Raw genomic sequence first — 24,365 nt, forward strand, 5'->3', positions numbered from 1 at the left:
GTAGTTGAGGATGATCTTGAACTCCAATCCTCTTGCCTCTGCCTGTCAGGTGCTGGGCTTACAGGTGTGTGTCAACATGCCTGTGTTGCAGGTTTTTAAGGGAAGTACCAGGTTTGCCATCTTTACATCTTCAGTGCTCAACAAAGTACAAGGCATTCAATAAATTTTTTTCAGAATTCCAGGTCAGCTTGGGCTAGAGCAGAACCCTACTTCAAAAAAAAATTTTTTTTTTCAGATTGCTGGGTGTGGTGGCTTATGCTTATAATCTTAGCACTTGGGAGGCTGAGGCAGGAGGATTACCATGAGTTCAAAGATAGCTAGCCTGGTCTACATAGTGAATTCAAGACAGCTTGGGTTACTATGTGAGAACCTGTCTCAAAAAAAAAAAAAGTTTTTCAGGAAAATAAATATTAAGGTGTGGTTTCAACCCAGAAAGGCAAAGGCATAGAAGGTAGTGGTTATGCATGTAGTTATGAGTCACAGAAATTGCTCTCAGGTTCCGGTTCTGCCAGATCCTAGCTGCATGGCTTTTGCAGTCTGAGTTTGCTACGTGAAATTGTTGCAAGGATTAAATGTTTGCAAAACTCTTGCATAATAATACCTGCATAGATTCCCCACCATGTTAGTTACTATTGGCACAGTTGTTACAGCAAATAAGCTAGGGACTGTGTAGATGGATGGCATGTGTGGCCCTCAACTGATAGTGACTCACTGCACTTAACTTTGGGGCACCTGTCCAGTGAACTTGATACAAGCAGGCATGTAAAAAAGAGGTGTTTCTCCTTCCTTTCTTGGCACCTTGGCTAACCTGGTGGACGGATGTAGGAGACATATGGAGGACAGCCAAGAAATAGTTGCTGAATTGCCAAAAACAGTCACACATCAACCAAGCTGCTAACAATGACGGACATATGCATGAGTGGGAGGAGAGTCCCCAGGCCCACCCCAGATCAGAAACCCTAAAACTTACCAGAGATATAAATGGTTACTGGTTTTAAGTCAAGTAGTCTTCTGTTTTTGTTTTTTCAAGGCAGGGTCTCTATTGCAGGCTGACCTAGAATTCACTCTGTAGTCCTAGGCTGGCGTCAAACTCACAGCAATCCTCCTACCTCTGCCTCCTGAGTGCTGCGATTAAAGGAGTGTACCACCACTCCCAGCTCCAAGAAGACTTTTTATTTATTTATTTGTTGAGACAGAATCTCTTGTAGTCTAGGCTGCCCTCACACTTGCTACATAGCCAGGGACGACCATGAACTTCTGCTCTTCCTGCCTCTACCTCCCAAGTGCTGGGATGACACACCATCATGTCCTGTTTATAAAGTGCTGGGAATTGAACCTAGGGCTTCTTGCATGCTAGGCAAGTACTCTACCAACTGAGCTACACTCTCAGCTCCACCACTAAGTCTAGAATGACTTATTACGTAGCAGCAGCTAAGTGATACAGGAAGCATGGTAGCTCCTATCCTCTAATATTGAGGTAGTTGGCATTCAGAGGCAAATGAGAGAAGACAAGGTCTATTTTTAAGTTTTATTTGTAGAGTCTGGTGAACTTGAACCAACAAAAGCTGCAAAATGTGTTTTGGAGAGCGTGACAGAGCCATGGGACGGGTTCATGGAACAGCTCCTTTTGCCAGACCTGAGGTGGCCCCTTCAGGTTGGAAGTGGCTGGGACAAGTCCAGGTAGGCAGCTTCAGGCTGCAGCTGGGAGAGCTGGGGCTTGGGAGCAGAGCTTGTGCTAGCCTGACTCCTGTCAGGCCCTGGGGTCATACACACGCCCCATGAAGACTGGGAACTTGTGTTGCTGGTCCCACAGCAGAAAGAGGAAAGGCTGCTGCACTTCAAAGATGAGCAAATTGCGGGCCAGAGAGATGGCAGAAGCCGCAGCCGCCTCCACGCCCATCTCTGTCAGCTCCAGCAAGGTCTGGTGCTGCATGGCAGACACTTGGAGGTCCGGGTCCTCAGTCAGTCCACACAGGTTGAGGTCATAAGTAAAGTCGAAGAATTCTAGGGTAAGGCCATGGGAAGAAGTCAGAGACCAGCACAAAGCTCTTAACAGCACATAAAAACCCTGGTCTTAAATCTTCTGAATTAGTCTCAAATCCCCATGTTCTCTCCCTCCTCCTCAGATGTGCCTTCTGATCCTGCTGTGGACCCTGAGTAAGGAGGTGAGAGTCTGTACTTCCTGCCCACCACCAAATAACCCTGAAAGATGAGGTCATTGCTTCCTTGTCTCCAAACACCTTAGTAAAGAAGTAATCTATCAGATAGGTCATTTTATACAATGAGATCATGTATAAGAGTGCAATGCAATTGATACTCACTATGTAGCCTCAGGGTGGCCTCGAACTCACAGCAATCCTCCTACCTCTGCCTCCCAAGTGCTGGGATTAAAGTCATATGCCACCATGCTGGGGTCTACCACAAATTATTGACAAAGATCTCTTAAAACCGTTATAATGTCCCTAGCAGTAGAGATTCTAGACTAAATATTATTCTAATAGTCTTTTAGTCTTTGATCCGTCTTCTTAAAATCCTTGCAATTTCCAAAGCAACAGAGCAGCTTTTGGTCTAGCATTTAGTTTCCGACCCTGGTTCCTAATAACAGTGAATATCCCCAAATCTCTTGGAACTTCCTGGGTGACAGGAACATCTTTTGTTCTAATGAAGAGGCTCTCAGTGGGCTCCTGAATGGGGTTTGGTCACCAGAAAGATTAAGCCATGATTAGAAGCTTGGGACTTTCAGTGTCATCCTCTGGGGAGGGGAGGAGAAGGGAAGGGAGAAGAGCAGGAGAATAAGTCAGTAATCACTCATATCTATATAATAAAGGCTTCATAAAAATTCTTAACATATGGGATTTGGAGAGCTTCCAGTTAGTGAACACATGCACGTGCAGGGAGCAGGTACTGGAGCCCTTCATGGTTTTGCCCTGGGCACCTCTTCATCTGGTCATTTATCTGCATCCTTTACATTTCCTTTATTACATAAACTAGTAAATAAAAGTGCTTCCCAATGGTGATGCACACCTATAATCCCAGCAGTTGGGAGGCTGAGGTAGGAGGATTGCCATGAGTTCAAGGCCAGCTTGGGGTTACAGAGTGTGTTCCAGGTCAGCCTGGCCTAAAGTGAGATACTGCATTAAAAAAGAAGTTTCCTGGGCTAGAGAGATGGTTTAGCAGTTAAGGCACTTGTCTGCAAAGCCTAAGGACCCAAGTTTGATTCCCCAGGACCCACAAAAACCAGATGTACAAGGCAGCACATGTGTCTGTAGTTCATTTGCAGTGGCTAAAGGCCCTGATGTACTCATCCTCTCTCTCTTTCCTAAATATGTATATATATGTATAATATATATATATATATATATATATATATATATATGATTATTTTCCTTGAGGTAGGGTCTCACTCTAGCTCAGGTTGACCTGGAGTTCACTCTGTAGTTGCAGGGTGGCCTCAAATTCACAGTGATCCTCCTAACCCAGCTTCCTGAGTGCTGCAATTAAAGGTGTGTACCACCAGGCCTGGCAAAAATATTAAAATATATATTTTAAAATTTCTGTATAGCAAAAGAAACTGCCCTTTGTTTATTTTTATTCATTTATTTGAGAGCGACAGACAGATAGAGAGAAAGCGGGAGAGAGAGAGAGAGAGAGAGAGAGAGAATGGGCATGCCAGGGCCTCCAGCCACTGCAGACGAACTCTAGATGCATGTGCCACCTTGTGCATCTGGCTTATGTGAGTCCTGGGGAATGGAGCCTTGAACTGGGGTCCTTAGGCTTCACAGGCAAGCGCCTAACTGCTAAGCCATCTCTCCAGCCCCTTAAAAAATATAAAGTTAAAGTTTCCCACCCTGACATGATGTACATGCCAATGCAATAGGGGCACACAGCCTCAGTGGGTAACCAATAGTTTTCTTATTGAGTAAGAGACCAGCTTAGTGTAAAGAAACCCATATCTGGAATTGGGAACCAGATCAGAATCCTATGGAGACAAAGATTATGCTCTCCAGTGTCAAGCTCTCACAAGTCTTTGGCTAAAACAGGGATTACATACATTGAATTCTTCCTAAATTAATAATACTTATCCCATTTAAACTGACTTCACTGTGTTGGAGAATCTGTTCTTCTTCAGAAGATAGTGACACCAGAGGAGATAAACTACCTCTCAGACTTCAGCCAAGCCACAGCTGAATCCACAGAGGAAGGGTGAGATGAGCAAGAGCGCTGCTTCCATGCTGTTCCTGATAATCAGCACCAGGGTGAAGGAGACAGACCCTGAGGATAGTCAATACCTACCAAAGCAGAAATCCAGAGGCTCCTAAGAACTTATCACTGAAGTAGACTTATAACTCACTCACCACGGCTCAGGGAATTTTGCAGAAAAGGGAGAGGAAAGATTGTAAGAGGTACAGGTTGAGGCATCATGCTCAGAGGCATTCCCTCCCTGCCAAAACAAGTGATTACTGCTCCCACAATGCATAAACTACAACCCCATGGGGAATACCTGCAACCCTGCTGAGGAGTGTCCCCAACCGAATGGGGGCAGGGATAAGGGAAAAAGGGTATCAACACATGATGTATCCATATGAAGCATCTTGTTAATAATAATAATAATAATAAACATTTTAAAACTTTCCCAGATGAGCATAGTAGTGCATGCCTTTAATCTCAGCACTCACTAGGAGGATGACTGTGAATTCAAGGCCACTCTGAGACTACATAGTGAATTCCAGGCCAGCCTGGGCCAGAGTGAGAGACCCTACCTTGAAAAAACAAACAAATAAACAGACCAAAAAAGTTTCCCTAGCCAGGCATAGTGGCTCATGTCTCTAAACCTAGCATTTGGGAAAACAAGGCAGAAAGATTACCATGAGTTTGAGGTTACCTACACTAAGCAGTGAGTTTCAAGCCTGTTTGGCTACAAAGTGAGACTGTTTTAAAAAGCCAGACCAGGGCTGGAGAGATGGCTTAGAGGTTAAGGCTCTTGCCTGCAAAGCCAAAGCACCCAGGTTTGATTCCCTAGGATCTACATAAGCCAGATGCACAAGGTAGCACATGTGTCTGGAGTTTATTTGCAATGCCTGAAGGCCCTGGCACACCCATTTTCTCTATCTGTCTTTTTCTGTCTCTCTCAAATAAATAAAATAAAATAAATTTTAAAAATTAAAAAACAATAATAAGCAAGACAAAAGCTGGGCATGGTGGCACATGAACTCAGGAGGCTGAGGTAGGATGATCATTGTGAGTTCAAGGATAGCCTGGCTACAAGGTGTGTTCCAGGTCAGCCTGGGCTAGAGTGAGACCCTGCCTCAAAACAAAATAAACAAAGAAACAAACAAAAAACATGCCCCCCCCAAAATAAACAGACCCAGACTAAAACAAAACAAGAAGTGTTTCCCTGTTTTTTGTTTTTTTTTTGAGGTAGGGTTTCACTCTAGCCCAGGGTGACCTGGAATTCACTATGTACTCTCAGGGTGGTTCGAACAAACAGTGATCTTCCTACCTCTGCCTCCCCAGTGCTGAGATTAAAGGCATGTACTATCATGCCTGGATTCCCTGGGTTTTGTCAGCCACTCTAGCAAAGCCTGAACCCAGGGAGAGGTTGTGGGAATCTTTGTTCCATAGTCAGTTGGCCAGAAGTAGTGTGACAATCTAATCTTGTGACTGGTGTCTGAGTGGGCAAAATCTTGTGAGACTAAACCCTTCACCTATAATGATAGTGATACTGGAATGGTTAATCTCTGTCATCTTGACAGGATTTAGAATCAACATGGAAACAAATTTCTGGTCTTTTTTGTGAGAGATTTTCTAGATTTGATTAGTTGAATTGGAAAGACCCATCTAACTATAGGCAATACCATCCCATGGGCTGGGTTCCTGGACTTTATAAGAAGGAGAAGGCTAGGTGAGCATCCAGCATTCACTGGTGTAACTCCTCTCTGCAGATGTGATTATTTGACACCAGCTGTCTGCTCCTGTCCTGCTTTCCCCACCATGATGTACTGTCCCTCAAAACTGTGAAACGAAATTAGATCCTTGCCCTCCCTGAGCTGCTGGTCAGGTATTCTGTTCTAGCAATGAGAAAGTAACTGAGGGCTGGAGAGAAGGCTTAGTGGTTAAGGTGCTTGCTTGCGAAGCCTAAGAACCCATGTTCAAATCTCCACGTCCCACGTAAGCAGATGCACAGTGGCACAAGTGCACAATATTGCAATGCGCCACAAGGGGGTGCACACATCTGGACTCCTCACAGCAGGCTGAAGGTCCTGACATGCCCATTCTCTTTCTCTCTCTCTGCCTCTAGAGAGAGAGCAAGAGCGAGAGTGAGAGCAAGAGCAAGAGAGAGAGAGAGAGAGAGAGAGAGAGAGAGAGAGAGAGAGTAACTGATAGACACCATCTAGGTAGATGTTCTTAGGACTGAATTGAATTAATTGTAAGACACTGATTCTATGTCCGTACAGAACTGGAGAACTATATGGGGTAGGGTAAATATTCCCATATAAATTGTAGCTAAAAGTGTTAAATGAAAGTGTAGAGAAAAATGATATTTTCCCCCACACAACTGCTATATACTAGGCAAGGAGATTATGTGCTAGGTGGTCAAGTTTTATAACAGGAAATAAGTGACTGATCTAGGAATGAGGTCAAAGGGTAGGAAATAGAACCTCTAGTGTCTCTCCAAAACTCAGAATTTCTAGACCTGACTGAGATGGCCCTGTGCTTATTCCATGGTGGGAGGGGAACGGGGGGCTGACTGATGAATGTGACTGGGGAAGGAGCATCCAGAGCCTAACTTGGGTTGTCTGTCTCAGTCAGTAATAGTAGAAACATCCCAGAGAGCTGGAGACCTGGACGGGTGTCCAACTCGCTCAAGGGTAATTTACATAAAGTTTCTGAGTTTAAGTTTCATTAATGATGTAATGGGATAACAACACCTTACCCTTTAAACTATAGGGCAGAGGGATAAACTGAAGTTGTGGATAACAAGAAATACTCCAGAATGCTAGCCACATTTTAGCTCCTCCCCCACTTTTCCCTCTGATGACCTGAGAGCGACCTGGAGTGGCCAGGGCTCACCTAGCTTCTCCATGATGGACAGCATGTCTTGGTTGCTCGTCACTTTGATGCGGGGCATCATCACGTAAGTGGGCTGGAACTTGGACCGTTCCAGCTTCTTCATGATGGCCTTGAAGACAGTGGGGTTGAGAGCCTGCTCCATGTCTTCAAGTCGGTGCTTCAGGCTCTGCGGCACCATGATGACGAAGCTCAGGTTGTGGGAAAGCTGCAGTTGCCCCACCTAGAGAACAAGAGGTACACCTTATCAGTCTTCCTTCCCAGCGCTCTGCGGCTCCCCTCTCCGTGTGTAGGGCTCTAACAAGCGTCTCCCGCGTGCCATGACATGGGGATTCCAGCTGGTGGAGCTGAGCTGTGCTGGTGAGAAGGCAGAGGAGTGAGCACAAGCTCTGGATCACGACCTGACTACCTGCATCTGACTAGGTAATAACAGGAAAGGAATGATTTCTTTAAGCCCGATCCTTTTCACCATAGCGTCTTATACATGAAACATACAACCTGTACTCAAAAACACAGTGATTAATCAGTCCCTTTAAAACAACTTTTGATGACTTTACTGCCTCTGAGACAGTGTGGCATGTAAGACTGCCCGCAGGATGGATCTTAGCCTGCTTCTGCAGTTGGCCATCAGACGAACTTCCCACTGATGCCCCGACCCCCTCAAAACAGAAAGGTATGTGGGAAGTGTAAGACCATAGCTCTAGTTCAGAGGCTCTGAATCCAGGATTAATTTGTCACCCCCCCCACAACATTTGGTAATGTCTGGAGACATTTTTGTTGCCACAGCTGGTGGGGTGGGAGATGATGCACAAATAGTGTTATTGGCTGTTAGTGAGAAGCCAAGGATGATGGCAAACCCTACAATGCATAGCGCTCCCCCACGAAGAACTATCCACAGGGGCAGGGCTGAGGAACCCAGCCTAAGGGGTTGGAGATGGTCCCTCTAGTCTCCTAAAAGCATTATGTTGAGGCGGAAACAGAGACCAGAATAACTTAGGAGAGTGTAGCATTCAACTGGGCAAGAAAGAAATGAACTACAGCTAAACAGTTGTTGGAATCTGGGAAAATGGCACAGAAGAAGCAAGTTGTTAGTGACATTAACTGAGGGGAATGAGTGTATGATTCCCGTGGACCTGGACTCAGGGTTTCTTTGACTGGGTAGCATATATCCTTTAAGTTCCAGATGTGAACCTTGAGTCTCTGACTAAAAACTTACTATGGGGCTAGAGGGATGGCTCAGTGGTTAAAGGCTTCACTTGCAAAGCCTGCCAGCTTGGGTTTGATTTCCCAGTTTAAAAAAAAAAATTAGAGCCAGGTGTGGTGGTACACGCCTTTAATCTCAGCACTCGGGAGGCAGAAGTAGGATTGCCATGAGTTCAAGGCCACCCTGAGACTACATAGTGAATTACAGTTCAGTCTGAGCTAGAGTGAGACCCTACCTCGAAAAGCCAAAAAAAAAAAAAGAAAAAAATTATTCATGTAAAGCCAGACGCACACAGTAGCACATGCATCTGGAGTTCATTTAGAGTGCCAAGAAGTCTTGGTACTCCCAGTCTCTTTCTCTCAAATAAATTAATTAAAAAATATATTAAAAAAAAATTAAGATGGGCATGGTAGTGCATGTCTTTAATCCCAGCACTTGGGAGGCAGAGGTAAGAGGATCATCATGAGTTCAAGGCCACCCTGAGACTACACAGTGAATTCCAGGTCAGTCTGAGCTACAGTAAGACCCTACCATGGAAAACAAAACAACAACAACAACAAAAAAAAAAAATGGGCTAGAGAGATGGCTTAGCAGTAAAATGCTTGCCTGTGAAGCCTAAGGACCCCAGATTGAGGCTCAGTTACTCAGTAACCACATACGCCAAATGCACACGGTGGTGCATGTGTCTGGAGTTTGTTTGCAGTGGCTGGAGGCCCTGATGCACCATTCTCTCTCCCTGTCTGTTTCCATGTCTGTCTGTTGCTCTCAAATAAATAAATAAAAATAAAGCAAAAAAAAAATTTTACTGTGTGGTCTGCATTTCTCAAGCCATAGTGACCCTAGCATACCTGAACTGGTAAATGTGGCCTGCTGGCTTACTTGGGTAAATACCCTTAAACCCCAGGAAGACTCAGAGTTTCAATTCAGTGTGGAAACATAAAGCAAAGCAATCTCATTCTATCAATACCTGGCAAGCTCATGGTATTATGTTAGTTATGAGTGACCTTGATTCACAACAAAACACCAAAAAGGACTGGGAAGGTGTCTCAACAGCTAAAAGCACTTGCCACTTAAGCATGAGGACTTCTCAGGCCTGAGACTGCCAAGTTAAGGAAAAAAGTGTGTGTGGGGGGGTGGCTGGCTGGAGTGATGAGTTAGCGGTTAAGGCACTTGCCTGCAAAGCCAAAGGACCCAGATTTGATTCCCCAGGACCCACATAAAGCCAGATTCACAAGGTGGCACATGTGTCTGGAGTTTGTTCACAGTGGCTAGAGGCCCTGGTGCACCCATTCTCTCTCTTTCTCTCCTCTCTCTCAAAAAATAAATAGAAATTATAAGATATTTAAAAAATATTAAAAAAGGGAGAGCTGGAGAGATGGCTTAGCAGTTAAGGCACTTGCCTGCAAAGTCTAAGGACCCAGGTTCGATCCCTCAGTATTCATGTAAACCATATGCACAAGTTGGCACATGCATCTGGAGTTCATTTGCAGTGGTTGGAGTCTCTGGTGTGCCCATTCTCTTTCTATTTGCCTCTTCCTCTCTCTCACTCCTTCTACCTCTCTCAAACAAACAAATAAATAAATTAAATAAACAAAAGGTTATTTAGGGCTGGAGAGATTTCTTAGTGGTTAAGGCACTTGCCTGCAAGGCCGAAGGACCCAGGTTCAATTCTCCAGATCCCACGTAAGCCAGATGTACGTGATGGCACATGCATTTGCAGTATGTTTGCAGTGGCTAGAGGCATGCCCATTTTCTCTCTTTCCTTTCTCTGTCCCTCCCTCTGTCTCAAATAAATAAATAAATAATTTTTTTTAAAAAAAGGTTTACTTAGCCAGGCATGGTGGTGCATGCCTTTAATCCCAGAACTCAGGAGGCAGAGGTAGGAGGATCTCTGTGAGTTTGAGGCCATCCTGAGACTCCATAGTGAATTCCAGGTCAGCCTGGGCTAGAGTGAGACCTTACCTCAAAAGAAAGGAAAACAAAAGTTTATTTTAAAAAAGGTAGGCTGGGAAGATGGCTCAACAATTAAAACTGCTTGTTTGCAAAGCCTGCCAGCCTGGGTTCAATTCCCAACCTGCCCATGTAGATAGCCACGGAAAGTGGCTTAAGTAGCTGGGCTTGGTGGCCCATGCCTTTAATCCTAGCACTTGCGAGGCAAAGGTAGGAGGATCACTGTGAGTTCAAGGCCACCCTGAGACGACATAGTGAGTTCCAGGTCAGCCTGGACTACAGCTAGACCCTACTTCAAACAAACAAACAAACAAGCAAACAAACAAACAAACAAACAAACAAACAAGAAAAGTGGGTTAAGCATCTGGTGTTTGTAGCAGAGAGTAGCCTTGGTGCAACCTCCCCCACATTCACACACATACACACAGGCAAATACATAAGATGGGTGTGGCCATGTAACCCCAGTCCATGATGGGCAAAGAATGGAGAATCACTGGTGGTCCCTGATGTACAGCAGCTCGGGGTGCAGGGACAGACTGTCCCAAGGAAATATGCAGATCATCAACAGGAGGACGCATGATGACCTTCCCCGGCTTCACTTGCACACACCTGGTGTATGTGCATATGCACACAGACATTATACCACACACACATTCTGTACACACATGCAAAAAGGTGTTTGCATTTTTTATTGTGTATGTATGTATGTATGTGTGGATGCGCATGATGTGTATGTGTATGTGTACCACGGTGTGAGTATGAAAATCTAAGGATGTTTGTCCTCTTTTCGCCTTGCTTGAGAAGGCTCTCCCTTGTTTTTGCTGCTGCCCTTGTGCCAGTTAGCTGCTCCCTGAACTTCCAGATTCTCGGCATGTGGGCTCCTCTAGCCACAGGAGCACTGGGATTACAGACTTTGCACTGGGCATTCCTGGAAACTGACCTCGGGCCAGCAGGCTCGCGAGCAAGCCCCTTTAACAGCCGAGCCATTTTCCCAGCCCTGAGTTTGCATTTTGAAGAGACTGTGACATGTTAGTTTTATGTTTTTGCTTGTGTGTGCCCTTGTGATGCCCGTACGCTCACTTGTGGTGTGGGGAGGGGTATTTGCCTATGGTTGCTAGTGGGGAACTTCAGGTATCCCACTCCATTGTTCTGCCTGGTTTTGTTTTGAACCAGAGTCCCCCCCTTTACTGATTCTGGAGCTTGGAGCTCTGACAGTTCTCCAGGACTGGGGTGACAGGTGCACATGACTACATACACTTAGCTATTTACATGGGATCCAGAGAGTTGAACTTTGGCCATCCCAGGTCTCTTCCAACCCTCTTGCTTGTGCAGGAAGTGTACCTATTCACTGAGCCACCTCTCCAACTTGACATGTTAGTCCTGATCGCTCTTTAAACTTAAGTTTTCTTTCACAAGTGAGCATTGGATACTAGAACCTATAATTCTGTCCTGTCAAGCATTTGACATGCTTAAGTGCATGCACGTGCATGTGTGCATGGGTGTGCCAGGGTCTCTTGCCACTGCAAAAGAATGCCAGAGGCTTGCAGCAATTTTTGTGTCTGTCTTTAGGTGGGTGGCTAGGAAATTGAATCTGGGGTGATAAGCTTTGTAAGTGCCTTTAACCACTGAGTCATCTCTCCAGCTCCCCAGCTTCTTAAAAATAATTTTTTTTTGTTGCCAGCCTAATTGAATGGCATTTTTTTTTAATGTGTGTGTGGGGGGGGCAGTGAGAATTGGTACACCAGGGCCTCCAGCTACTGCAAATGAGCCCTGTGCGCCCCCTTGTGTGCATGTGCAACATTGCATGCTTGCATCATTGTGCATCTGGTTTACATGGGACCTGGAGAGTTGAACATGAGTCCTTAGGCTTCAGAGACAAGCACCTTAATCACTAAGCCATCTCTCCAGCCCCCAAATTCTTTTCTTTAAATTATTTATTTGCACATGTGTATGCTGGCATACCATGATCTCTTGCTGTTGCACATGAATGCCATAAACATGTCACTTTTTGTGTTCAGTTTTACATGTGTGCTAGGGATTTCAACCAGGGCCAGAAGGCTTTGTAAACAAGCACTTTTAACAAGTAAGCCATCTCTCCAGCCCTCTAACGCAAAATTCTTTTTTTTTCCCTCTGTTTGTTTGCTTTATGGATTTTCACTCTAGTCCAGGCTGAATGGAATTCACTCTGTAGTCTCAAGGTGGCCTTGAACTCATGGCAGTTCTATCTTCCATGTCCTGGGATTAAAGGTGTGCACCACCATGCTCGATGTTAACACAAAATTCTTTTTTATTTTTATTTTTGTTTTTGTTTTCCTAGGTAGAGTCTCACTCCAGCCCAGGCTGACCTGGAATTCACTACGTAGTCTCAGGGTGGCCTTGAGCTCATAGGATGCTCCTACCTCTGCCTCCTGAGTGCTAGGATTAAAGACATGTGTGCCACCACACCTGGGTACAAAATTCTGATAGAGATTTTTAAAAAATAATGACAAAGAGCCTGGTGTGATGGCACACGTCTTTAATACCAGCACTTGGAAGGCAGAGATAGGAGGGATCACCGTGAGTTTGAGGCCACCCTGAGACTTCGTAGTGAATTCCAGGTCAGCCTGGGCTAGAGTGAGACCCTACCTTGGAAAACCAAAAACAAACCAAATCAAATAAAAACAAAACAAAAAACAATGGCAAAGGCTGGAGAGATGGCTTAGTAGTTAAGGCACTTGCCTGTGAAGCCTAAGGACACATATTCAATCTCACTCTAGATCCCATGTAAGCCAGACACACAAAGGTAAGGCAAGCACAAGGTTGCACATGCCCACTAGCTGGTGCAAGTGTCTGGAGTTCAATTTCAGTGTCTGAGGCCCTGGCGTGCCAATTCTCTCTCTCTCTGTCTTGTTTTTCTAAAGAAAGAAGAAAAAATGACAAGAAAAAGGTCTGTACATGTTTTGAACTTTTTTCTCAAAAATCTTCTGTCCACAGTTGTTTGAATCCATGGATGCAGCACCCATGGGTATGGGACACCAGCTGTATTTTGAAGGAGGTGGTACTGAGAATATGTCACACATACTCACTGCTTTGTGTGCACTTCTCTGGTTCTGTCAAACAGATCATGAATGGTCAAGTGCATTGGGTAAATATGGATAAGTGCAGGCATGGAAAAATAAATGAGCCAAGAATGGTCAAAATAAGGTCCTCAGTGAAGTCTTCATAGCCATCCACACTGGTTAAGTTTCTCCCTTTAGCACCCTATTTTCCCTGCACTCATTTAATTCAACAAATACAGAATGGGCATCTATTATATGCAGCATTGTTCTAGGTTGTAGAGATACTAAAAAAACTAAGACAGGTCTGTACTGGAGGAGAAAGTCTATATTTCATGAAGACTGACAGTACTAGAATAAAGAAGCAAACAAATGGCACAATTTCCGAAGGTGTGGAGTATATGAATATGATACAACTGGGTGATGGTACAGGGAAGGAAGAGGTGATGTCAAAAGGGAAAGAGGCTTTTCTGCCAAGGTCACCTTTGAGCTGACACCTACATAGCCAAAGGAATCATCTATGGGAAGATCTGAATGGAGACAGACCCAGGCAGAGGGAAAAGCTAAGGAAAACTCCAAAGGTAGAAACAAGCTTGACTGTCCCAGGAAGACCTGCTTTCTTTCTGTTCAGGGCAGAAACACTGAAGTCTCCAATGGCTTCTTATCTCACAGATCTGTGTCTGGATGTTCTAAACAAGGCAGGAATGACTAGCTATTGGGCATGAGATAGTTTACTAACTTAACTAGAATCTTCTGGACTCTACATCTGTCTTTCCTTTCTCTCTACCCACAGGAATTACATTGATCAATTTCTGCTAATGAACTTTAGTCATGTGATCCATGTGCAATCACATACTTGACATCTATGCATATACATGGGTACACCTTTACATGCGAATTCATATATATGTATGTTGTACACAGGTAGATACACACATACACAGAGGACTCAGTAAGCAGCCAGTCCACCTAGCAGATTGACTTCAAAGAAAAATGGATACACAGAATTAAAACATGACTCACTTTTTGCCATTTGATGCAGTCAGTAGAGATGTATGAATAAACTTTAGAAGCATGTCTTCCAGCCTAAAATATATAATCCCTGCCTTCCAAGGCTAGAGGAAAGAAAAGGAGAAAGACAGAATGGAAATATAGATTGAAGGAGTAAAAATAGTGAGTTTGTAAGGATGTACCCCCAAATGGTAGAGGCCAGAGCATAAATGAAGTCATGTCAGACAGGTCTGAAACAGGACTGGGATGCCAGGAACTTACCTTGGCCTTCAAAGTTGGGTCATTGAAGTGGGCCATAGGATACTTCTTGCTATGCAGCATGGGTACTTGAATCACAGAGTTTTTGAAGTGGAAAGACTCCATCTTTTTCTTTTGATCAAATGTATTCTTCCACTTGGCTAAAGGGAAGAGAGGGTGGCTACGGCTGTATTGAAGGTAGGGAAAGGAATAAAAGGAGGAGGAACCAGAGTAGGGGTTGTTAAAGATGTTATTAGCAAAGAGTGGGAAAGGCGCAACAGGATGTGGCTGTGGAACTTGAAGTTGGGTGGACTTTGAAGCCAAGAGGGGAAGTGGAACCTAGCATGGACACACTACCTGGCCTCGGTCTCACTCACCACTCAGGTACACAGCATTGAGAAGGACCAGGCGGGTGTTGGAGGGCAGGCTGTCTAGAAGCTGACTGATCCTGTGGTTGGTTTTCTCAGCCACCCAGGTGTTGATGAGCTTCAAGTTGGTATCACTGTCTGTGCCCAGGGCTCTGGGGCTGCTGCCATACAGGTTCTGAGAGGCATTCACAAAGGTGTCCCTTATGGCTAGATCTGCAGGACAGGTCCATGGATGTAAGCATGAGGCTGCTAAATATCCCCGCTTCCTAGAGCAAGCCTTGAGAATGAGCACACTTCCTGGCTCTTGCTCATTCCAATGAACACAACAGCATGTTGGAGCAGGAGCCCCGCCCCTTCTCCTACTGTAGATGTGGAAATGAGGCCCAATGAAGGCAAATGGTGAACCAAGAGTAGCAGAACTACTCAGTTGGCCATTGGATCATTGCTTGGCAAGACAACTCGCTGAGATATTAATTGCCATTGTGTATGCATTTCCCCTTTTCTTCCCTCTATTCAGCAGAGAATGGACTCCAAGTTTCATTGGAGGTTCATGACAGTCTGGCTTTAACTCTCTGAAGCCCAAGTCTACTAGAGAAAAAAATGCTTGAAAGAGAGATTTTTTTTTTCTGGACTAAACAGATCAAAAGTATTTCCCCAGGCTTTGTGAAGCTTATTTATAGCATAAGACCTAGAATTTTAGCACAACTTGGAGGAGGTGGTACAGGTACCCCTAAAATACTGAATGCAGGAGAATTTTGCACTAACCTTGAAGGACTAAGGATAATGCTGGTTATAGAAAGTAAAGGCAATATTTAGGGATACCTCTGAGACATATTTTTTCTTTCTTTTTTTTTTTTTGGTTTTCTGAGGTAGGGTCTCACTGTAGCCCAGGTTGACCTGGAATTCACTATGTATTCTCAGGGTGGCCTTGAACTCACAGTGATCCTCCTACCTCTGTCTCCAAAGTACTGGGATTAAAGGTGTGTGCCACCATGCCCAGCAAGAAAATTCTCTTTGGGCTGGAGAGATGGCTTAGCGGTTAAGCGCTTGCCTGTGAAGCCTAAGGACCCCAGTTCAAGGCTCGGCTCCCCAGGTCCCACATTAGCCAGATGCACAAGGGGGCGCACGCGTCTGGAGTTCGTTTGCAGAGGCTGGAAGCCCTGGCGCGCCCATTCTCTCTCTCTCCCTCTATCTGTCTTTCTCTCTGTGTCTGTCGCTCTCAAATAAATAAATAAATAAATAAATAATTAAAAAAAAAAAAAGAAAATTCTCTTTTTAGCACAAGAAAAAAAGCCAAAAAAAAAGGAGAGAGAAAGAGAGAGAATTTTCAGAACTGGAGAGATGGCTCAGCAGTTATAGGTGCTTGCCTGCAAAGCCGGAAGGCCAGGGTTCAATTCTCCCATCCAAGTACTAACCAGGCCCGACCCTGCTTAGCTTCTGAGGTCAGATGAGATCGGATGCATTCAGGGTGGTATGGCTGTAGACCAATTCTCCAGTATCTACATAAAGCCAGATGTACAAAGTGGTGCATGCACCTGGAGTTTGTTTGTAGTGGCAACAGGCCTTTATGCGCCCATTCTCTCTCTCCCTCTCTCCCTCCTCCTCAGCTTGCAAATAAATTTAAGAAAAGGAAAATAAATAAAAAAGGAAAAATTTCCAAGTAAGTTATTTTAACCAGTAAAATAATTTTTTTTTTTTTTTTGAGGTAGGGTCTCACTCTAGCCCAGGCTGACCTGGAATTCACTATGTAGTCTCAGGGTGGCCTTGAACTCACGGTGATCCTCCTACCTCTGCCTCCCGAGTGCTGGGATTAAAGGTGTGCACCACCACGCCCGGCTCAAGTTTTGTTTTTTTGAAAATAGTCATAAATGTGAAAATTTCCCAAAGCTGGGAGCCAAGTAAGTTTTTTTTCTCTGTATTTTCTATAATAAGTATTACTCTTTTGGTGTGTGTGTGTGGTGTGCGCAATGTGTATGTATAGTGCATATATGTGTGCATGCAGCTGTGTGCTGGTGACTAGAGGAAGCTTTGCCACTCTTCTATATAGTTCCCTCGAGATGGAATCTCTCACCGAAACTGAGCTGATTTTCAGTCAGACTGGCTGACTAGTGAGCTACACCCAGCTTTTTTAAAAAATAAAAAGTATATTTTATTTATTTATTTGAGAGGAAGAAAGGGGGAGAGAGAGAGGGAATGGGGAGAGAGAAAGAGAGAGAGAGAGAGAGAGAGAGAGAGAGAGAGAGAGAGAGAGAGAGAGAGAATGGGCGCACCAGGGCCTCCAGCCACTGCAAAAAAACTCCAGATGCATGCATTACTATGTGCATCTGGCTTTAAGTGGGTCCTGGGAAATCTTTACATGGGTACCTGAGGAATTAAACCTGAGCCATCAGGCTTTCAGGATTTGTAAGCAAGTGCCTTTAACCACTGAGCCATCTCTCCAGCCTCTCTCTGTTTTATAAACAACAAAAAGAGGGATTAAGCCAAGTGTATTGGTGGCACATGTCTATAAGTCCAGTACTTGGAAGGCAGAGGTATAGGAGGATTATTGTGAGTTTGAGGTCACCTGGGACTACAGAGTGTGTTCCAGGTCACTCTGGGCTAGAATAAGACCTTACATCAAAAAAATCAACAAACAAACAAACAACAACAAAAACTCAAGCAAACAAAAAACAAGAGGGCTTAGAATAGATCTAAGGATTTAAAACCACTTAGCCAGGTGTGGTGGCACATGCCTCTTTAATCCCAGTATTTGGGAGGCAAAGGTAGGAGGATCACTGAGTTCAAGGCCACCCTGAGACTACATAGTGAATTGTAGGTCAGTCTGACTCAAACCAAAACATTTATATTCACAAGGAGAGAGAGAGAGAGGAAGGAAGGAAAGGATAGAGAAGGAGAGGAAGAGAGAGAATAGGTGTGCCAGAGTCTCTTGCCACTGCAAATGAACTCCAGACACATGTGTCATATTATGTATCTGGTCTTACATGGCTACTTGGGAATTGAACCTCGACCATAGGCTTTGCAAGCAAGTGCCTTTAACAATCTCTCCAGCCCCTACTTTATGTCTTTAATTCTTCACATCTCTAGCTCTGCCTACTAGAGAAGACACAGGACATTCTTATTCTAAAAGGCACGAACAAAGGCAAATGACTTGCCCAGGTCTCATTCAACTCCTGAAGCCACCTGAAATTTCTCTGAAGGCCTCCCGCTGTTCTTACAATTCCTCAGTCCTCGTTCTCTTCCAGAATCTTTTACAGCGGCTACCACCCCTGGACACTCACCTGGACTGTGGAAGATCTGAGAGACAGAGGTGAAGCCTTTGGACGTGAAGGCCTTCAGTGCCTGGTGGACACAGGTAAAGTCCTTGGGGAATGAGAGGATGCTTTCTAAGTTGCTCTTGGTGCTGTCTCCAGCCCCTACAACAAAGGGTAGTGGTGAGGGCTCTTGAGGGCATGGGAAAGGCGCTTGGAACTAAGGCTGTGGAGCAGACTGGAATGGAAGGTGTTTCCTGCTATGGAGAGATCACAGAATCACAGCTGGAATCCCTTTGAGAGACAATGAATATGTCAGAATGTACTGACAAGGGGATATGTACATAGTATGTGTGGTGTGTATACATGGTGATGCACACACGTGTATGCAGATTTGCACACTGTGCTCACACACAGAGAAGGCAGAGGAGAATGTAGGGTGTCCTCTACGGCTCTTCTGCAGTTTTCTTGAAGTGGACTTTTTTCACTGAATGGGATGGGGGTAGGGAGTTCTGACTAGGCTGTAAGGCTTTTTGAAGGTTTTGTATATTCTCCTTCCCTGGCTCTCAACCCAGTTAAATCCCACACACCTTTTTTTTTGTTTTGTTTTGTTTTTCGAGGTAGGGTCTCACTCTGGCTCAGGCTGACCTGGAATTCACTATGTAGTCTCAGGGTGGCCTTGAACTCATGGCGATCCTCCTACCTCTGCCTCCCAAGTGCTGGAAATCCCACACATCTTTTAAAGGCAGGTCATATGAATGTCTGTTCCATATTAACTTAGATTTAGTTGGTTTGGATTTATGAAGGTTCACCTTAAAGGCAGAGATGCTAGATATCCATAGAAATCAGAAAATTATAAAAGGGAGGTGGGCATGGTGGGGCATATCTTTAATCCCAGCACTGGGAGGCAGAGGTAGGAGGATCGCCATGAGTTCAAGGCCACCCTGAGACTACTGAGTGAATTCCAGGTCAGCCTGGGCTAGAGCAAAACCCTACCTCAAAAAAAAAAAGAAAAAAAAAGAAGAAAGTCATAAAAGGATGGCTGTTTGGTAGCCTCTGCTACCCATTATTAAACCCTTACTGTGCATGTCTCGGTGAAAACAGCTAAAGTCTGTCAGGGACTTCTTTCATTTCAGCTGTCCTAAGTGCTTTTTCCATGTGAGCTTATTATGGAATGGTCAATGAAGCCCTTTCTACATGGATACTTACTCTTCCCTTTATACAGATGAGGAAATAGCTCTAAGAGATTAAGTCATTATGGGGTTTAAGGGCACGGAGCTATTAAGTGCCAGGTGAAGACAGGATTTGAACTGTGTCTTTTGGGCAGTAATTAACTGAAACTAAAATTGACTGGGAAAGTGCCTCCAGGAGATGTTGAAGATATTTTGGGAACATGAGTAAGGGGTGCTATAGTGGGAATGTGGTGATTCTGAGACCCTGGAAGATCTTTGTGTGTGTGTGTGTGTGTGTGTGTGTGTGTGTGTGTGTGTGTGTGTGTGTTTTCAAGGTCTTGCTCTAGCCCAGGATGACTTGGAACTCACTCTGTAATTCCAGGCTGGCCTCAAACTCAGCGATTCTCCTACCTCTGCCTCCAGGGTGCTGGGATTAAAAGGTGTGCACCACCACATCCAGCTCTGGAAGATCTTACGTATCTACCATTTAGTCACTAGTAGCCTTCCTAGATTCCCCCTTGGCACCACCCTCTATTTCTTGTGGTAATTTGTGCTATTTTTAGAGTGATCAACTCAATAGGACTTAAAAGCAGTCCTTTAGGGAGATAGAAGGTTTAGCTTTTTCTGATCTTCCACCAAGTCAGGAGCTAGGCCATCTGAAGTAGACGTCACCATAAAAGAGAAAAAGAAAAAAAATAAAAATTTTTTCTTTTCTACTTTACACATAAGTTAAGTGACTTGCACATGGTTACACAACTAGAAAGTAGCCTGATCAAGATTTTACTTTAGGTCTGTCTCTGATGATTTCATCTCTCTTATTACTTTCCATTCACTTGAAATTGTGTTGGTGGCTGGGACCTTATTTTATATGATGTTGATTAGTTCACAGGGGTTTATAAGCAATAGTGCCTAATTAAATCAATGTTAAATGGCTGAGTGTGGTGGCACATGCCTTTAATCCCAGCAATTGGGAGGCAGAGGTTGGAGGAGTTCGAGGCCACCCTGAGACTCCATAGTGAATTCCAGGTCAGCCTGGGCTAGAGTGAGACCCTACCTTGAAAAAAAAATCAATGTTAAATGAAAGGTTGTTCTAGCATTAAAAGATATATCACCACCCACTATGTAGCCCATTTTATAGCTTCCTCTCAGAGGCATAGCTCTGTAGAAGGCATTTGGTTGGTGACCTTTACAGAAGTCGGAGTCTTACCAAGCAGAACCTGCGTGAGGAGGCTGAAGATGCTGAATGGGGAGAAGGCCATGTTGGTCTCCACCTTCTTGGTGGCTGAGAAGGCATGGAAGAGCTTCAGGGAGAAATCTGTCAAAGCCTCCCCCAGGGTGGTTTCTGCAGAGTCCCTGTCTGATTCAAAGCAGTGAGTGAGGGGCTCTGGGCAGGTGGGCTCGGAAGGGGCCTGGGTGGCAGATTCCGTGGGGGACTGAGTAGAAGAGTTTGCAGAGGACTGTGTGAGAAAATTCGTGAGGTATTTGGAAGTTGTTTGGGTGTGCTGGGTGGAGGGCTGGGCAGCAGGTTTAGGTTGATCAGTGATATTAGATGTTACTTTGGTGGCTTCGTCAGTTGTTGGCCAGGTGGAAGATTTCACCATGTGCTCAGTGAGTAGATTTCTGGTGGCATTTCCCTCCAGAAAGATGGCTTTGCTTTTCCCATGAGTGCTTTCTGGGTCCTCAGTGCTGTGGCTGGTGGCATTCGGATCTGAGGAGGCTCTATCCTGTGGTTGAAGAAATTGTGTTTCATTTTTCTTCTATTTATCTATTTATTTATTTAGAGAGAGAGAGAGAAAAAGAGAGAGAGATAGAGATAGAGAGAGAGAGAGAGAGGCAGGTACATAGAGAGAGAGAGAAAGAGAGAGAGAGAGAGAGAGAGAGAGAGAGAGAGAGAGAGAGAAAGAAAGAATAGGCATGCCTGGACCTCTAGTCATTGCAAATGAACTCCAGACACATGCACCACCTCTCAAATAAATAAAATAAGAATGTTAAAAAAAAAAACAAAGAAAAAAGGAAAGAGAAAGGAAAGGTGTACAGGAGGAGAGAGGAAAAATAATAATACAGACCAGGCTTTGAGACAATTTTGACTCCTAAAAGATATTTTTGGTTTTCCTATGACAGGAAAGGGGAAAGATGCTACAAGAATCTAGGAGGTAGAGGCTTGGGATATTACAAAGCATTTCAATGCACAAAACACTCTCCTGCCACACCACTTATCCAGACCTAAATGTCAGTAGCTCCCCAGTGGAGAAATGGCATACTCCCCCCATTTCCAGACAGAGAAACTGGCAGTGAGAACACCCAGAGGGCCTCTGGGAAGTGCGAGGAAAAGTCAAATCAGGGTATGTGATACCAGATCCCTTGCTCATAAGGGCATCACCTGCTGACTGTCCAAGGGCACCCAGGATGCCAACTTTCCTGCACAACACCCTCCACACGTTGGAAGCAAGCACTCAGTTTTCTCCTAGACTTACCGATCCCAGGGCTCCCACACCACCAGGGCCTGCCTGCTGGACCCAGGTCTGTCTGCTAGCATCCCTTCTAGGACCCTGCTTTTCGCTGGCCCCAGGGTGGGGGTCTCTCTCTCTCTCTCTGCAATATCTCACTCTAGCCCTCTAGCCCAGGCTGACCTGGAACTCACTCTGCAGCCCCTGCTGGCCTCGAACTCTTAGCTCAGCATCCCCAGTGCTGGGATCATAGGCGTGAGCCTGTCCCAGTCCCTCTGCGAACCATGGAGCAAGAGTCCCAAGAGGAGCTCCTCTTGCTCTTCGGAGCCAGAAGGGTTAATTTTCCAATCCCCCCACCCCACGGAGGGGCCACTTACCCCAGCCAGCAGCAGCAGGAGGAGGGTCAGCGAGGTCAGCCTGGAGGCCATCTGGGCGGCTACGTCAGCCGTCAGCCGTGACCTGCGAAGCCAGTGAGTCGCCAGGCAGTCCCCAGCTAGCGAGCTCAGGGGGCCTCCCTCCATCCTCGGCCCGCCCCCATTCCATTCCAGGCCTCGACCCCTCTGGGCGAGTTCCCGCCTCCTCCCTTTGGGGCCACCTTCTCCCTGGCTCCACCCTCTGTTTTGTTTTCCCCAAATCGCTTCCCTTTCCCAGCACTGGCTGGCCCTTCCTCTCCCTGCAGGCTCGGTCTCGGCCCATCTGTTCAACCATGGGGTTCCCGCTTTAACCAGACAGACAATAAAGCCAGAGGCAGGAGGGGAGGTCCCGAGGGGCTGGGCACCGCCACTGCCCCAGAGGAGAAAGGCAGAAGTCTCACGTGCTAGCAAGCTTGTGGACACTGCAGGGATGACGGGGGCAGGAAAGAGAGGAAGAATGAGAGTGGAGGCCCCTTTGCCCAGACCTCTGCACAACGCCTACACTCCCCTCCCCCGCACCAAACCTCGTCCAAAGTCGTGGTCACTAGGTATCTTCAGTGTAAGCTGAGTGGACTGTCCCGCAAGATCATTGGGTGTGTGTGAAAGAAAAGGGGCAGTCTTAGCTATTGGCTGGCCCGGGACACTGCCCAGTTACATATTAAGGATAATTGATTCTGGTGTGAGTTCCTGTAAATCAGCATGGAATGGACATGGTTCCGCTTTGCGGGCCAGGCTAGGAGTTCAGCATGAAGCGGTTGGAGAAGCTGGTGTGAGGTCAGGTGGAGAAGTTTGGGAGCAGCTCTCAGCTCTACACAACCGCCCAGTCCTCCTGTTTCATGGGCTATGGTCAAAACAGCAGAGACACGAAATATGCTCTGCATTTTATAAGGAATGAGCTTTTTCTGGGTTGCATTATCTGATCGATAGGTAAAGTAACCTTTTGAAAACAGTCCTTGTGCCCATTTGATAGTTAAGCCTGGCCGATGGTCACTCTCCTTGGGAGATCAGTCTGGGCTTGGACCCAAGTCCCCTGAAGTCCCAATGACTATCCAATCCTCTCCCACTCCCAGGGGTGTCATTCTGATTTTCCTCTTGGAGGTTCTCCCCTTGTTTAACAGGGACTGATGCTTTCAGCTGAAGCCCCCCTTCTCCCCCCCTCCCCCGGTTTTCTCCCCCTGAGGTAGGGTCTCACTCTAGCTCAAGCTGGTCTGGAATTCACTATGTCGTCTCAGGGTGACCTCGAACTCACAGTGATCCTCCTACCTCTGACTCCCAAGTGCTGGGATTAAAGGCGTGAGCCACTACGCCCGGCCAGCTGAAGCCCTTTTATCAGTCTTCCACACCACAAAACAAAAATCCAGAGGTGTGATTTGTGACGAGTACCACAACAGACTTAGCTTCAGGATCCAGCTGGCTGTGGGACCCTTGCAAGTTACTTTCTGCCTAGTCACTTAGAAGTCCCCTCAGAGTTGCCAGATAAAACACAAGGAACTTAGTTAAAGGTAAATTTCAGACACACTAGAAAATATTTTTTCTTTGAGGCAAGGTTTCACTGTAGCCCAGCTGACCTGTAACTCACTCTGTAACACAGGCTGGCCTTGAACTCATGGTAGTCCTCCTACCCTAGCCTCCCAAGTGCTGGGATTAATGATGTGACCCACTACACCATATTTCACAAGACAATTTTTGTTTTATTTTTCTTTCTTTCTTTTTTTTTTAGAGAGAAAGACGAAGAGAGAGAGAGAGAGAGAGAGAGAGAGAGAGAGAGAGAGATAACGAGTGCCCCAGTGCCTTTAGCCACTGCAAATGAACTCCAGACACATGCATCGCCTTGTGCATGTGGCTTATGTGTGTACTGAGGAATTGAACCTAGGTCCTTAGGCTTTGCAGGCAAGTTGTTTCTCTAGCCCCAAGATAATTTTTAATATAAGTATATCCCATCCAGTCATGGGATACACTTATGATAGCATTTTTGTTATTGTTGTGTTTCTGAAATTCAAATGTAATAGAGCATTCTGTATTTTATCTGCTAAATTGCACAACCTTAGCTCATCTGTGAAACAAGGTTCTCTGTGATGACATGATGCACCTTTGATATTCTGTGATCATATTAATTGCAGGGCTGACTTCAATCTGTGTTTGGCATATTCAGGAAGGTTTGCTGCTAGCATCACATCTGTTGCTCTAAGTAACTGACCAAGGACAAAAACAG

The 24,365-nt window shown here is 45.4% G+C and overlaps 1 protein-coding gene and 1 non-coding gene across 5 annotated transcripts; both read right to left on the reverse strand.

Annotated features, from left to right (window-relative positions):
* Positions 1–1,310: 1,310 nt before the first annotated feature.
* Trnaa-agc lies at positions 1,311–1,388 on the reverse strand. Its single transcript has one exon. It is a non-coding gene; the product is annotated as a tRNA-Ala (tRNA).
* Positions 1,389–1,514: 126 nt separating this feature from the next.
* Positions 1,515–22,755, reverse strand: Serping1 (serpin family G member 1). Of its 4 annotated transcripts, none has more exons than XM_045156390.1 (8): positions 22,678–22,755; positions 22,118–22,199; positions 20,501–21,017; positions 18,152–18,286; positions 14,883–15,086; positions 14,530–14,666; positions 7,072–7,291; positions 1,515–2,004 (listed from the first exon to the last, which is right to left on the reverse strand). In XM_045156390.1, the coding sequence occupies exons 2-8, from the start codon at positions 22,166–22,168 to the stop codon at positions 1,751–1,753; spliced, it is 1,518 nt and encodes a 505-aa protein (XP_045012325.1). In that variant the 5' UTR covers positions 22,169–22,199; positions 22,678–22,755; the 3' UTR covers positions 1,515–1,750. The 4 variants fall into 4 exon arrangements, 3 of the variants coding, with proteins under 3 accessions (XP_045012325.1, XP_045012331.1, XP_004667782.2); XM_045156396.1 differs by lacking the exon at positions 22,678–22,755 and adding an exon at positions 22,555–22,573; XR_006638526.1 differs by lacking the exon at positions 22,678–22,755 and adding an exon at positions 2,322–2,752 and having other exon boundaries at positions 1,864–2,004; positions 22,118–22,271.
* Positions 22,756–24,365: the final 1,610 nt, after the last annotated feature.

The sequence above is a fragment of the Jaculus jaculus genome, chromosome 1 (assembly GCF_020740685.1).
Source record: "Jaculus jaculus isolate mJacJac1 chromosome 1, mJacJac1.mat.Y.cur, whole genome shotgun sequence".
Taxonomy (NCBI): Eukaryota; Metazoa; Chordata; class Mammalia; order Rodentia; family Dipodidae; genus Jaculus; species Jaculus jaculus.

Bases quoted from the DNA above. Each gene is read 5' to 3' on its own strand.
- Serping1 (XM_004667725.3), bottom strand. From the start codon at position 22,261: ATGGAGGGAGGCCCCCTGAGCTCGCTAGCTGGGGACTGCCTGGCGACT. The intron at 15,087-18,151 runs GTGAGTGTCCAG...CCTGTCCTGCAG, and splicing joins TCAGATCTTCCACAGTCCAG to ATCTAGCCATAAGGGACACC. The intron at 14,667-14,882 runs GTGAGTGAGACC...TCTTCCCTTTAG, and splicing joins CAATGCTGTGTACCTGAGTG to CCAAGTGGAAGAATACATTT.